At 31.8% G+C, this 15,177-nt stretch overlaps 1 protein-coding gene across 1 annotated transcript in view; it reads right to left on the bottom strand.

Annotated features, from left to right (window-relative positions):
* The window catches only part of LOC129800666 (uncharacterized), a 169,806-nt gene that overhangs the window by 125,801 nt on the left and 28,828 nt on the right, over positions 1-15,177 (bottom strand). Inside the window, exon 3 of the mRNA XM_055845234.1 lies at positions 14,604-14,911. Within this exon, the coding sequence (XP_055701209.1) occupies positions 14,604-14,911 (308 nt within the window). The remainder of the gene's footprint in view (positions 1-14,603; positions 14,912-15,177) is intronic.

The raw sequence follows: 15,177 nt of genomic DNA, 5'->3' as shown, positions 1-15,177 counted from the left end.
CTACTTGGAAATTGTTATTAAATCGCTTACCAATCTGCTTTGGGGAAAAATATGAGAAGTGTGTGTGTGTGTTCGAAGCATTTGTGATGAATTTGAAAGATAATGTTTCTATGAGATAGAGTCAAGTTTCTCCTGTAAGTTAAATTAATTAGCCTTTCACAAAATTGATTCAAACTTTTCCAATTACACGGAATTGCTCTTGAACCACTCATTTTTTTCCATCCTAGCTTAAATTAACAAATTTTCCAGAATATTCCCTCAATTTGTGCATAAAATTTAGCAAAAAATTCAAAGAACTCATAATTATGATTGTAGCAGAACATTTCTAGTATATGAATTAATTATTAAAAAATACCAGAGGGAGATTTATTGCTGGGCGAATTATGCATTTAAATTCTGATCGGATTGGAATTCATTAATTAAGGCGAATATCACTGATTCCATTAGTAGAATATTTTACAACCAGTACGATTTAAAATGTGCTATATATGCAACTGTTCCAAATTAATTATTTACCACAGAGCAACTAGTAAAAAAAGTCAGTGGAAAAGGAAAGTTCGCAGATTGTCCGAACTAACGTATACAAGATCTTGAAGAAATCTTCTTGAAATTGAACGAAAATACAGTAGGTGTCAAAAGTTTGTTGCCTCATGTATGTTCGGGAAATTAGGTGCAAAATATGATTGAAAAAAATACTTTTCAAATTTTTTCTTTTTGCAAATTAGTTGCCTATAATTCGTAGACCTTATTTATGTACATCGAAAAAAATCATTCACCCTCTCACAATGCTTAAAATCGCGCAAAATTAGGCAGATCAGCATTTCTCTGTTACATTTATTAAGATGTGCTAATGAAGGTCAGTTTTGTATATCTTTTAATTTGTAACCATTTAAGACTTCTCTGGCATATACAACCTGAGATGGAGTTTTTCCGCCGTTTTACTCCGGAGTAGGTTGGTTACCAACGCTAAGACGGCGGTGGACGCATAATTACAAATCTTACACAAAGTTATATTTGTATTGCGCTTTTAAGTCATTGATGATGAAATAAATATCTATCTATCTATCTATCTAAAATTATTTTATTTTATTTCATATAAAAAATAATTGTTTTACAAAAGTTTATATATTTATTTAGGTTATACATAAATATTTTACGTATGACCTTTCGTGATTTTCCATAAAATTTGGCAATTAACGACACAGATTCATTCCGACAGTATCTCTGGACGATTTCCCACCTTTTAACTCCTTATAACTTGCCATTTTAACCTAAATTATGAATTATCAAAAAAAAAAAAAGATTATTTCTAGTTATTTATCATCAATTTTATGCACATGTATTTACCATTGACAACTTTGGAAATGTTCAAACACACCATTGGCCTCTCAAATGATATAAACTTAAAATATAGCCAGTTTACTTTAAGTTCGTTGCATGTTTTTGACCATTGTGAGTAACATATCAAATGAGGCAACAAACTTTTGACGCATGAAAAATGAACAACTTTTGGAAAACAATTACTTTTTGTACCGTCGTTGCGGGTGACTTTGCACGTTTTTTCGCTATTTTTCAACTTTGCTCTCTAAAAGTGGATAGTTAAAGTGAAGGGAGGGGGGTTTTTGAGTAAAATTATTTGAATTCAGTTGTTAATGAATGGATTTTGTGCCACTAGCATTAATTTTATAAAATTTTACTATGTTTAAAAAAATCAAGAAAAAAGGCTTGCACTGGGGATAAGGTGCGGGTGACTTTGCACTTTTTAATAAATACTAAAAAATCAACAATTTCTGATAATAAACGACAATGAAGATCTTTACATCTAAGGGTAAGATCCACGAGATCTACAAGATGACATGATCGCCATCTTGATTTGACGTTTCTGTCCGCCATTTTGAATAACTGTCAAACCCTAAAACTGGTCCGATTGAGTTGAAATTTTAGTATGTTGTAGCTGATGTCAAGACCTTTTCAGAACGTATCTATGTTCCACTCTACGTCAAGTATTTACCTAGATACAGAGGCTCAAATTTTAAAATTTTGAAATCATCATATTTTGGCGATCTTTATTTACTAATCCTTAATTTTAAAATCTAAATGAAATGCCTCAGTAACCATTAAAAATGGTTGAGGCTTTTATTTTATATATTTATTTACTCTTACATAATTAAAAAAAGAATAAATGAAAAGTACATTTATTAATTTTTTTATTTTTTCATTTTTGCAAAAACAGTTTTTCAGATCTTCAAATAATATGCTGTTATAAAGAAAAACATTACTTTTCTTTTTGTTTGTTATTTAGATCTCATCGCCTAACGATAGTACTGCCTTTTTTGTGATGATTTCGATAAAAGAAGCTCTCCGTAGTTCTGTATTCATGAAAATGTCAAAATTTTGAACTTGGAGCTCCTGTATCCAGGCAATCGCTTGACCTAGGTCGGATGTTATATATGTTCTGAAAAGGTTTTGACATCAGCTAGAACATACTAAAATTTCAGCTCAATCGGATAAGTTTTTTGTTTTGACAGTTATTCAAAATGGCGGACAGAAACGTCAAACCAAGATGGCGACCACACCATCTTGTAGATCTCGGTCACTTTATCTTAAATTATCAAAAAATTGGATAATTTTTAGCCAAATACTTTTATAATAAAGCTTTAGAAATACCATTACATGCAATTTTATAACATAAATCATGCGTTCTTAGAAAGATAATAGTGAAAAAAAATATTTTAATAAAAATAATCAACAAAATCGAAGTGGATTATTCTAGCCAGATGAATTTAGAATAGATTTGGGCAATTTACTACTCTGAAATCGATTTTAAAATTGCACCTTCAGATAACTTTTTCACGGAGCCGTTTTTTGACAAAATACCTATATTAGCATTTCATTGACTATTACTGTAACCACAAGAATCCTTTTGAGGATCATTGTACCTTACTTGGTACTTAACATATCCCTATATACTTTGACATGGTAGACCGGATCGGCGAAGACTATCAATAAGTGCTAGAATTGTTCAAAGTCTCACGAACAGCAGAGTGCAAAGTCACCCGCAACGACGGTATAAAATAAAATGAAATATTTTTTTCGAAATTCATAAATAAGATCTACGGATTGCAGGCAACTAGTTTGCAAAAAGAAAAACATACATGAGGCAACAAACTTTTGACACCTACTGTATCACACAAAAATCTTATGCCCAACGCACAATAACTTTTGTTTGGTAAACATGTTTTTGACATTTCAATGAGAGTGAACGAGATCTAAATCTAGTCATCTCGCTCATTTTAATGGGAAATTTTGAAAACATGTTTACAAACAAAAGTTATTGTGCGCTGGTCATGACTCTCATTGAAATGTCAAAAACATGTTTACAAAACAAAAGTTTTTGTGCGTTGGGAATTATATATCAAAAAGGAATGTAAAAATCTTTCTGTTCATCTGTAACAATCTCAGATGTAAATTAAATCAAATACATTTTTGTAAAGATTTAGAGTGTAGGGCTTTAAGATCCTTGGGAACTAGGCTAAACCTCAAATTTGAACACAGTATTATCAAACTTGGAGCAGTTGCATTATTCACAGATTTTACTCGTGTGGAAGGTTCCTAAGAGATCGGCTACTATTGTCCTGGGCTTTGGTAAGTCGATCAGTGCCTCTTGGCTGATATACAACTATGTTTGAGGCCGAGTTTGTTGACAGGCAGGTGAGACAGGGTAGGATACCCAACAAATTTGTCTTGGAATAGAGCAAAAAATTAAAATTTGAACACTGAAAAATATATTACATGCATATTTTAAGAAATTCATAAAGTTTGATAGCGACATTGTACCGTTTAAACATGTGCTAATTTTAAACCGGTCAATATGACTTGGTCTTGGTTGGTTTAGTGTTAAGAGAAATATAATTGATTTTTAAAAAAAAATTGCTTATTAGTTCATTACCGGATCATAACCGACTGCAATCGTGTCAGACTTGTTGGAAATTCCAAAACCTTTCCAACCAGGCCAAATATTACCCCATTTGGTTAAGGAACACGCTCTCTAAAGCTTCTTTAACCTTTGACCTTGAAAAACCGTTATTAGAAGTGATTCAATGGGATTTTCATATAAGGACGAAATGTCTGCTTGAATAACACTATGCAACACGGTTTTTGTCTCAGAGGTCTCACATCGTACGTTTGATAGAGTCGAGTCCCCTGATTAAGAATATCGTTTTGGTTTTGCTAAATCACGTCTTAATTTTTTTAATTACTTTTGTATTTTTTCTGCTTTGCCTTACATCATTTATTATATCTCAGGTTCTGGTGAGCAGAACTTAAAAAGTGTGGGTCCGTTGGAAAGGTCATTAGTTGTGCTTCAACTTTACTAATAACAAAAAACTTTGTAAAACCATTCCTTCATGGTGTAAAATTAGAGTTTCTCTAAAAATTACCAAAAAATGGTCTTAAAGTGAGGTTTTAAAAATTTGTATAAAATAAACTAAACAAAATATTAAAAATCCATTGACACCAAACGATAGGCATCACTTAGGACTACAATTTTGTTCATGTAAGATATCGCGCTCCGATCATTCTAAATGCCTCATTTGTTGGTTTTTGTCATTTTCCAAAAATAATAAATACCTATTTTAGAGCAAATTCCCTAAAGATGAATGAGAAAATATCTTTTAAAACTTGCGTGAAACATACATAAATATTGATATTCTTCTTTAAATCGATCGGGGGACCATCAACATAATTTTCATTTACATTTACATTCCCAATCAAGCCTCATTAAAAAGCTCCCAATTTTCCTTTAAGTATTCAATTTTTGTCTATAGGGTAAGTGTGCCAAATTTCGGCATAGTTGCATGCAAGCGCCAAAGTCTCAAGTTTGAAATGTAATATTTTAAATACAAATTGATTTTTTTTATTCTTTCTGCTGAAAGAGTGTTGCTTGGAGCCTTGTAAAGAGTTTACCGTCTTTATTTGCTCTAAAATAATTCTTAATACATTTTAAAATGAATAAAAATATAGACATAGCTTTGGTGCCCTATTTCGGCCACCTTCATTCTCATAGTTCCTTGCCCTTCGGGAATTCTTCTAATATCTTTTTCACGTGATCTCGTTTGTCGAAGCTGCGTTTTTTGTTATTCTCTTGCATTGTATAATCTCTAGAGTGCGTAAGATCTAAAAGTTCATGAAAATTCGAGGAACAAAAAAGGTGGCCGAAATTGGAAGCTGGCCGGAATTTGGCACACTTACCCTATATTTTCATCCTTCCATCTATTACTATTTTTAGTAGAGGCTAATTTTAAGTGAAAGTATGATTTTGCTTCTTCGAAATCATTTTATGACAAAAATCGAAGATTTCTGCAAGATGAACATAAATATGTAGAGGCTATGTTATGCCGAAACAGATTTTAGAAATAATTAAAACATATCAATGTGCAAAAATATCGCAATTTTAATGGTATTGATATATTGTAACATTGTAACTTAAAGCTCAATTGTTTATCTCAAATTTGTTTGAAAAAATTTAATTTTCAACAAAATACGTTGTTGACCATTGTAAAAAAAAATTGCATTATTATTATATAGTTTGCTCAATACAAAGGCTTCCTATAATCTTCAATAGTGGTGATTACAGAGAATGTTCCTGCTAAAATCTGAATGCAAATCTACCATTTGAAATATTAAGTACATAGTCAGGCCACAACACTCTAGTAATTTGGTATAATGAGAACAGATGCTAATTTACAGTCGAAGTATAGCATACAATCACCTTTCACATAAAACGCATTCCAACACCAAACTCAACCTCTCGATTTTCCCCATTTTCCCACTCTACAATCTGCAAATTGACTCCGAAATAAACCAATTCTCATTGATTAGCACCATGTGTCGTTTTCAGAACAACAAAATTTCATGTAGAAAATCAGACAATTTATATAATTTACATCTCTACAATAAAATGGACGGCCTGTGCCATTGCATTGTTTCACAGGAAAATCTATCATATTACAATACATTTGTCATACATTTAATTTTACTGTTGAAATTGCCCGCGGGTTAAAGTCTATGCAATGAATTGCACTGTTAACAATATATTCAATTTATTTGCACATCAAACTTTATTGAAATCGAACCTGGCACATCCTGCAACAGTTCATTTGAGGAAATTAATTGAGATTTTTTATTGCTCCTATCTCAAAGAGAGACAAATTCATTATTTTTCAGAAGCTATAACGACACGCCACCCTTTATCAAGCTAAATTTTAGCATAATTATGCACATTAAAAGATTAGAAAATAGCTACATGCGGACAGGGGCTTATTATGAGTCATTGATTTCAAATCTACCATTAACCTTTCCCCATAGGAAAAATTTAGTTATTACGAAGCTTGGGATCGTACGAAGCATTGTAATTTTTCCTTATTAATACCAAAAGGGGTGTCAAGTCGGTTCATTCCCCGGATGAACTACATCAAACCGACCGTTTGTAGCCCTGCACTGAGGGAAATCCGAAAAAGTTAAAATAAAATTCCGGAAATGTTAATTTTACCTGGCAGTATTGATCCAAAATCGGTGTAAATATTACCCTTTTTAGGTGTATTAGAGGTTAAAGTTACCCTTTTCAAATTAATTTTACCCTTAAAAAGGTGTATAATTAACATTAAAAGATGTTATATTTTTACACCTAAAAAGTGTTAAAGTTATGAGGAAAAAAAGTTAATCGAATCCCCGTTTTTTTTTCTCAGTGTTTCTCAAATTTACAAAAACTTGGACAGTCACATAAGGTATCTTTCGTGGATGTTATCATAAACCACTGTTGCCCATTCTTCTTTCTCTACGAAACTCACTTATAGGGTGGCGGCATTACTTATGGCCAGTCTATACTTTTGGCCTCCTCTCAGATACCTTCATTTTTTCCCCACAAATTAATTTCGAGGAACCACAAAATTAGGAATATTTGATGTGCTATCATTAAACGAACATTTTAAATTGATTTTCTTTAATATTTCGGTACAATACTGATCCATTTATGGGAAATATTTCACTGATGCGGATGACGATTAAAAATACGTCAAATCGTTGAGAAATTTACTAGCAATCTCAAAATTTTTAACAACTAAATTTTGTATCTTTAACCAAAAATATTTAGTACTATTTTTCAAAACTTCTTTCCTTAATAACTATATGTCCTTTTACTATTAAATTTTAATAAAATTTTTAACAATAAATATAAAATTTAGATGCGGCCATAAGTTATGTTCAAATTAATAGGATTACGAACTTGTGGCCACGGTATTTGGCGTGTGTTACTCTCATACCATTATATGTAACTATTTTGATTTAAAGAGTTGTCAATTGTATTCCCAAGAAGCAAAATAGCTGCCTTACAGAACCGAGTATTAAACATGTCTTTTAGTGCACTTTTAAAATACTTAAAGTGAAAATTTTCTGTTGAAATTCCTATAGAAGTTCTTAAGTTCCTTAAGAGTGCGCCACTTTACTTATAGTAATCTCAGTGATGGAACCAAGAGCGTTATAAGCAAATAAAAAGATTTTTGGTTCTATAGTGCTTTACTTAAGGAAATCTATAAGACTATTTTAAGAAAAAATTGCTTCTTGGGTTGTTTTTATTCAATAGGTCAGTGTTTTCTGGCAAAAATCTAATGAAATTGTGGATTTGTGTGTGTGGTTATCCACCAAATGTGGATTTTTCATCATGAAAAAGAGGTTGCTGGCCTCAGTGAAGAGAAGAGAGAGAAGCAATTAATAATGCAATGCTATAATCATGAATAAAAACTATAAAAACGTAACAAAAGAATAATACAAACCTTTTAAACTACCTAAAATCTGTTTCTTTTCTTTTGCACTAAAAATATTTTGTTTCTTAAGTTTATTTTGCATTATTTTACACTGTGGCCATAAGCCATTCCACGAGCGGCCATAAGTTCGTAAAAGTGGCCACAAGTTAAGAATTTAACATTTTTGGAAAAATCATACTTTTTCTGGGGCTTAAGGAATTTTTTTACGAAATTACTTGGATATATCGAAAGGAGGTACTTTAGAGAAACTACAGTTAAAATTTTATCTTAATTGGTGAAAAAGAAAATAAGCTGTGAGAAAATATATCCTTAATGTGGCCATAAGTAATTCCGTTACCCTATTCAAATAAAAACTCAATCCATCTATTGCTGAATTTCAGGACTGAACCCCGTATAACAAACAATTACAGCTTAACCGGGTTATAGAGTAATTCCGATGATTAAATAAACGATTTTGATCAACTGTTGATTTTGTGTTTTTAGAGACAGTTTAAACTGGATGTTGATAAGCCCTGATGGGTTTAAAATAACTGAAATTCTATTCAGGCAGCATTTGATCGATTGCAACTCGGAGTTTAAATAATAAATAAACCAACTTTATTAAAAAAAATTGCAGTGTTTTGCAACAAGTTAATTAGTGAAAAAAAATTGCATTTTTTCATAAAGAACAAAAGTGACTAAAAATTATAAGTTTTACGTAATAAAGTTTCTCCTCATCATTTGTATTTAACTTTGTGGAAGTAAAACTAAAAGAACCCCATTACTCAGTGATACTATATTCCTTTTTAGTGCAACTCTTTGTCCTAGTTAAGGATACGGAGATTTTTTTTTCTGTTTAGTTCTCTTTTAGGTCACAAAAATGGTATATAGAGTTTCTTTTCCTTCCGGCACTGTGAGTGAGAAAAGTATCTTTTTCCCAAGGTTTTCTCTGGCAATTCATCTTGAGGATAAATAGCAATTAGCAAAATTCTCCCCTCATTTTTCCCCATTAATCCTTATTTACTCCAAGCAGCTGTGAAATATGCTAATGGCATGAAAATTGTGCAGAAAGTGCGATGTTAACTCCTCTAAATGCTGTTCTGTTCACTATGTTAAATTATGTTATAGGTTCTGGAAGGTGCTTTAGAGGACCTCTTGCAGAAATTAATATGAGATATGCGTGTGCATTGGGGGTGTGTGTGAAGTAATGGGAAATTTACCTGTTGATACAGTCGCATGTTTAATCTGGCATTTATGTAAATTTTAATAAACCACCCTTATTTTCCCCTTTCAACTCCAACAGCTATTTATTTCAAATTCAAGAGACATTTTCAACAGCCAAAAAAGGAACAACTTAAGCATCTTCCACTTGGGAAATTTTTCACTTTTCCTCCCCCAAACTCTTTTGGGGATTGGGTGGTGTTGGTCTGAGAGTTTACAGAAAAAAAAGACAGAGAGAGAGAGAACCAGTGACATTGTTGGTTTGGGAAAAGTTTGCAGTGGGAAAATGTTTGGGGAAAAATTCATTGTTTCACATTGTTGTCTTGCAAGTAATAAAATGTTCACAAGTCAGCATTTCTTTACCACTCTGGAAATTGGTTGAGCTTTCATCATACACTTTTCCCTGTGTAAATTGAAATAATTTTGTCCAATTTTCCAGGTCAGTTTAGAAAATGTTCATGAGGTACAATTTTTTGGACTTTCCCTGCTATTTTACGCATAAATTATATATTCAAGGATGTATATTTTTGCTTCCTTCTGGTTCAATTTCATTGTTTAATTTGTGATTTGAATAATTAACCTGAGTTCTCAGAAATTTTTGTCAAAATATTCAATCATCCGAAAAATTCTGAGAAAGTTGCATGATGTTAGAAAAACAGAAAAAAACCTACCTCTATTTTGATAAAAAAAAAATATTCAGAATATTTTGTTCATTGCTTGGAAGAACAGCGAAGATTGAGTGAAAAATGTATGAAAAAGGGAAAGCAAGAAAACAAAGAAAAAAGCCTCAAACAATAAACTTTCTGTATGCATTAGAATCCCATTTTAGGAAATTTTCATACTTATGTATTCATTTCTTTTGGCTGAAAGCACAGCCACAAAAATCACTTTTACCACATAAAAGTGGGCAAACAAAGAGTATATGTCCAATTTCTGGACATGAATATCATTATTTTCCAACTGAAGTACCTACAGAAAATTTCTCTGATTGGATAAAGAAAAAAAATCGTTGGGTTTTGTCCAATTTTCTTTTGGCTTCTGGACAAAATATCGTACTTGTTATGCCAAACATGTAAAATTAATTCCGAGTAATAACAAAAAAAACTGTACCTGAGGGTTGCAAAAGTAATTGCTAAACCAACGATGAGTATTAAAAATGGGAAATTCGATGCAAATATTGCAAAAAAAACCATGGCAAAATACTCCCAATCCATTGCCGTTAATGCTATTCAAATTATGCTTCAAACGCTTCAAACTATGACATATTTGCATTTAATTACATCACATAAACATTTAAATCTTTTTAAAGTAAGGTCTTTTTGGGAAAATTCAAGAGGAATTTGGAATTATTTAATGTCAGAGCTTTCATTAAAACGTCATTAATATTTGAAAAATTCCACTATGTTGAGGATATGTATTGTATTGTATTGTATTTATTTTTCATTACCATTAATAACCATTAATAACTTATAATAACTCATGTCAACCCCACCGTACCTTGCGGCCATCGCCGTCTTAGCGTTGGTGACCAACCTCCAGGGTAAAACGATGGAAAACCCCTTCATAGGTTGTATGGTCAGGTTTACACTTTTACAATATTATAAATGGAGAGTCTGTCCATGAGTGCCTTAATGGTAAGAAATGGGCCTAGCCATAATAGCTGTTTGACCACTGTGTACAACAAATTGTTGTAATTAAAAGGAAAAAAAACAAGAAAAGAAATAAAAATGTATGTCAGCCCTTTCAGGATGCGAAGATTTGCGAAGGTTCCAATATCGACCACTCAGAATATAATGCGACTAACTCGATTTTTCGCAAAATTCGTTTTTTTCGCTTTTCGGATACTCCGTGACACCCTCTACCTTCCCTGTGAATATTATACCTGAATATAAATTATTTCCAAAGTTATAGCGCTTTTTCTAAAAAAGCAAAATCTCACTCATTTTTCAATTCAGTCAGGATAAGAGCCGCATAACTCGACCGTGTGACGTCATCATTTTGCTTGTCAAAAGTATCCCGGCTGATTTCACGACAATAGATAAGCTATTATTTGGCTGCAAATATGTATAGTCTTCAATTTGGTAATAACTAGTCAATAACTAATATTGTTAATAATAATTAATAACTCTTCTATAAAATTAAAAAAAATGGATCAAAAACTAAAAATTGGATATTGAATACGAAATAGGCGTAAAATGCTAGTATTTTTATATGGAGTTTGACAGCTGTAATGGACATTTGAATGGCTTATATTTTATAAAGACCAAAGAAAATTTCACGATTTAATCCAGAATATAAATTTTGCGAATATTGCAATTATTTATGAAATATTACTGATATCTTGATATTTTTTGAGGTTCTCTAGTATTGCAAGTATTGCAAACCTGGATAAAAGCAATAAAATGCTAATTTATTATCCATCAAACTTCTCCTTGGCGCGAGAGCTCATAACCTATTAACTTTTAAGAAGTTTTGTTGCTTGAAAATTGGTTAGAAATAATAATAAGAAATATGTGAAAAAGTGAAAATAATAAAAACTAAATAATATAAGACCTATAGGTGGTGTGGTTATCCGTCCTGGGAATCCTACTTCACTGAAACACTACCTCTTGGTTCGATAATTATATCTTTTTATTAATCAATTTTCACATGAAAGTTTTCTACATTTTCTTTCGGATAATTAGCCGCCATTCCAAACTTCACTTCTTCTACTTCTTCCTCTTACAGTTCCCCATCCTAGACACACACCAACTGATCGACATTTTCCCATCACTATAGTTCCCACAGGGTAAATTCTGTAATTGTCGTGGAATTTTCACGCTTGCGTTTGAAACCTGTCAATGCCAATCGAACTTTTGTTCTCATATCACATTTGTTCGATTCGAAAATGCAATTAATTGATTTTTTCACACTTTAAAACCCAAATTGGCATTTTACTTTAATTTTAAGTGATAACACTAATGTATAGAGAATTTAATTAGCTTTCGTTTAGTAGAAAAAATAGTTGATAACTTTTTTATTATGTTAAAAATTGAAAAAAAAACTAAAAAATGGGCGTAAAATACCAAATTGGCGTAAAATGCTACCTTTTTATACGTAGTTGGCATCCGAAATGGACATTTGAATGGCTTATACTATATAACCTAAAAAATGTTAATATTTTTGAGTTTTGTCACGATTCGAAAAATTCGTAAAAAAAATACGTGAAAATAATAAAATAAATATTAAAAATTAAGTAATATAAGACCAAGAATTGATGTAGAATGGTAATGTAAAAAAAGGTGAATATTCACTTTTCGCTTTGTTTTACTTTTTCTTTTCTTTTTAAACTATATATGAGAATTTTAAAAATTTACAGGATAATATATAGATATGAGTTCTAAGATTCTTGCCAAATTGTTAGAAAAAAGAAAATTCAATATGTAAACAAATAGTATAAGGAAATTCAATAGAAGTTGCCTTTTTGCTACGAAAATCTGTAAAAATTCACTTTGGCATTTGTTGTCAATTTTCACAAAATTTATATAAAAATGACTAGAAAAATGGGAAAATATTTATTGAAAAAATAATTTATGAGTCCTAGAACTGCTGTAGAAGTTTTACGGAAAGAAAAATATTGAAAAATTGCTTTTTTGTGGAGAATAATTGCACTGGCATTTTATGCCAGTTTGGTGTTTTACGTAATTTTTTTGGCTCGGGTTTTAAAGTTTTAAAATGTCTTGAAAAAGTTACTTATTAAAATTAGAATACATAGACAGTGATGCGTATGGGGAATGATATCGAAACAATTTTGACAAGTGATGCGTGACCAGCCGGGTCGCTTGGCAGCGTGGGAAACTCGAGTTGTTCGGGTCTTATCCTGAGCTTTTGATATGACAGCTCAGGAAAAATATGTTACAACTCGGAAAATATTGTAATAGTTATTAAAATACACATTATTTTGTGAAAGTTTTATGGAATTAAGATAGCTATTATCGAATCCTTCCGTTTGATGTACAATATTAGGAAAGTGAAGTTAAATTAATTGATTTATTAGCAAATGCAAATCTCAGCTTTAAATCGCTCTCCTGTAAAGTTGGCCATTCGCGAGTTAGTCGGATTATATTCTGAGTGGTCGATATAAGAAACTCGCGTTTAGAAAAAAATGTACCATAATGGAGGTTTTCAGGCTTCGCACATACTCTGGCTTCGAACTCTTCATATTTTTCCCATATTCCTTTAATGAATCTGACCATTTCCTGCAAAAATAAGTCAGATTTATTAAAGGAACGTGGGGAAAATATGAAGTGTTCGAAGCCATAGTATGTGCGAAACCTGAAAGGCTAAATTTCTCTTTTGCTTTATTGATACTAAAAGCCTAATAAGACTCAGACTGATCCTCCACTGAGATAAATCCGAAAAAGTTAAAATAACATTACGGAAATGTTAATTTTACCCTGCAGTATCGATCCGAAATCGGTGTAAATATTATGCTTTTTAGGTGTATTAGGGGTTAAAGTTACCCTTTTTCATGTTATTTTTACCCTTAATAAGGTGTAAAATTAACATTAAAAAATGTTGATATATTTTTACACCTAAAAAGTGTCAAAGTTATGAGGAAAAAAAGTTAATCGCACCCCCGTTTTTTTTTCAGTGTCGAGAATATTTAGCCTGTAAAAGTAAACAGTAAAAACCTATCCCAAACTGTCATACACTGTTGACTTAGGATTATCAGTTAGAACTCCCTTTCATAAAATTTCTTTACCTGATCCTTTACTGCCAGATTTTGTATGCTAAATATTCTCGAGGATCAGCCTGAGTCTATTTGGGCCCTAAGGCTATGAGCATATGATCTGTTCGACAATTGTCAGCCCAGCTGATAGCCAAATACATTATTTGTGAAACGTAACAGAAAGTTTCCTGATTGTTTTACAGTCAGCATCAAATCAATCAAAACATTGTCCAAAATACTTTAGGTGTAATGTAATTGTTTTTCGGATAAAAATTAGTTATCGGTTATGAACCGGTTCATTACCGGTTTTTATCGAGTGGAATCGGTTCAGGCTTATCAAGAATTCCAAGACCTTTCTAAATATCCCAAAGATGATACCATTTGTTTGAGAAATACACTCTCTAGTGCATATTTAAATCCAATTTTACATAAGACACACTAAGTGTCTCATAAATCTTATTGGAATCATCATATGACAAGGATATTTTATCTGAAGAACAAAATCTTGGAAGAAGTTTTTTAAGACTTACCACTAATGTCTGCATACTTTAATTAAGATTATTATCATTTTTTTTTAAATTCTAATTTTCATTTTTTACGTGTTTCTTTTCATTGCTTAGCACTTTCAATATTCATTTAATATTTGGTCTTTTTTTGTGATATCGACTTTAAACTTTAAGACGTTTAAAGCTAAGTAAACGTTAAAAATAAATTGCACGACATATTTTTAGTATTATCAATAGTAATTTTAATAAATAGGCAGTTAGGCTGCTTATTATTCAGGACTTTCAATGAATATTTATTCTCTATTATCAAATCCTCAATTCACCAATTTACGAAAAATATTTAAAAAAAAACTTCAATAAACTTACATTTGATGTACTGCTCATTCCTAGCAATAACTTTTTCAGCATTCTTTCTGGCCAGGAAGAACCATTCAGAAGTGTTGCCTAGATAGTGATACTCGGCAGCGAGATCCTTAGCCAGGGAAGCTCCTTGATCTGGCGGAGGCAGACGATAGGCGAAGGGACAGAAGAGACCCTTCTTGGCGGGATGCTGATTCCAGTCGAAGCAATTTCCCGCCGCAAAGATATCATCGTCAAATTCAACCATCGAGAGCACAGATGCGTGAAGCAGATGCTCAGATTCCTGAACGGCTGGTGAGGTTAATTTAAAAATCCTGGAAAACAGAAATGGAAGACAAAAACCCAGGATTAGGGTACATTAAAAAAAAAGTGAGATGCTTGGAGCTTCCTGTTGCGGAGGATTACAAAATTCATTTACTTTGTATCATCCAGAATTTTTTGTGGGTGTTTTATGGTGATAATTCTTAACAACATCGTTCAACCCTGCTATTCTTGGAATTCTCATTACATTAGAAACTCTAAAGATACCCATCCATAAACATCTCTAAAAAATGTTCCTGGAAAATCTCTACATTTTCTC

This window comes from Phlebotomus papatasi, chromosome 2 (assembly GCF_024763615.1).
Source record: "Phlebotomus papatasi isolate M1 chromosome 2, Ppap_2.1, whole genome shotgun sequence".
Classification (NCBI taxonomy): domain Eukaryota; kingdom Metazoa; phylum Arthropoda; class Insecta; order Diptera; family Psychodidae; genus Phlebotomus; species Phlebotomus papatasi.
The sequence above is the reverse complement of the archived record's forward strand: the minus strand, read 5'-3'. Positions and strand labels throughout refer to the sequence as shown.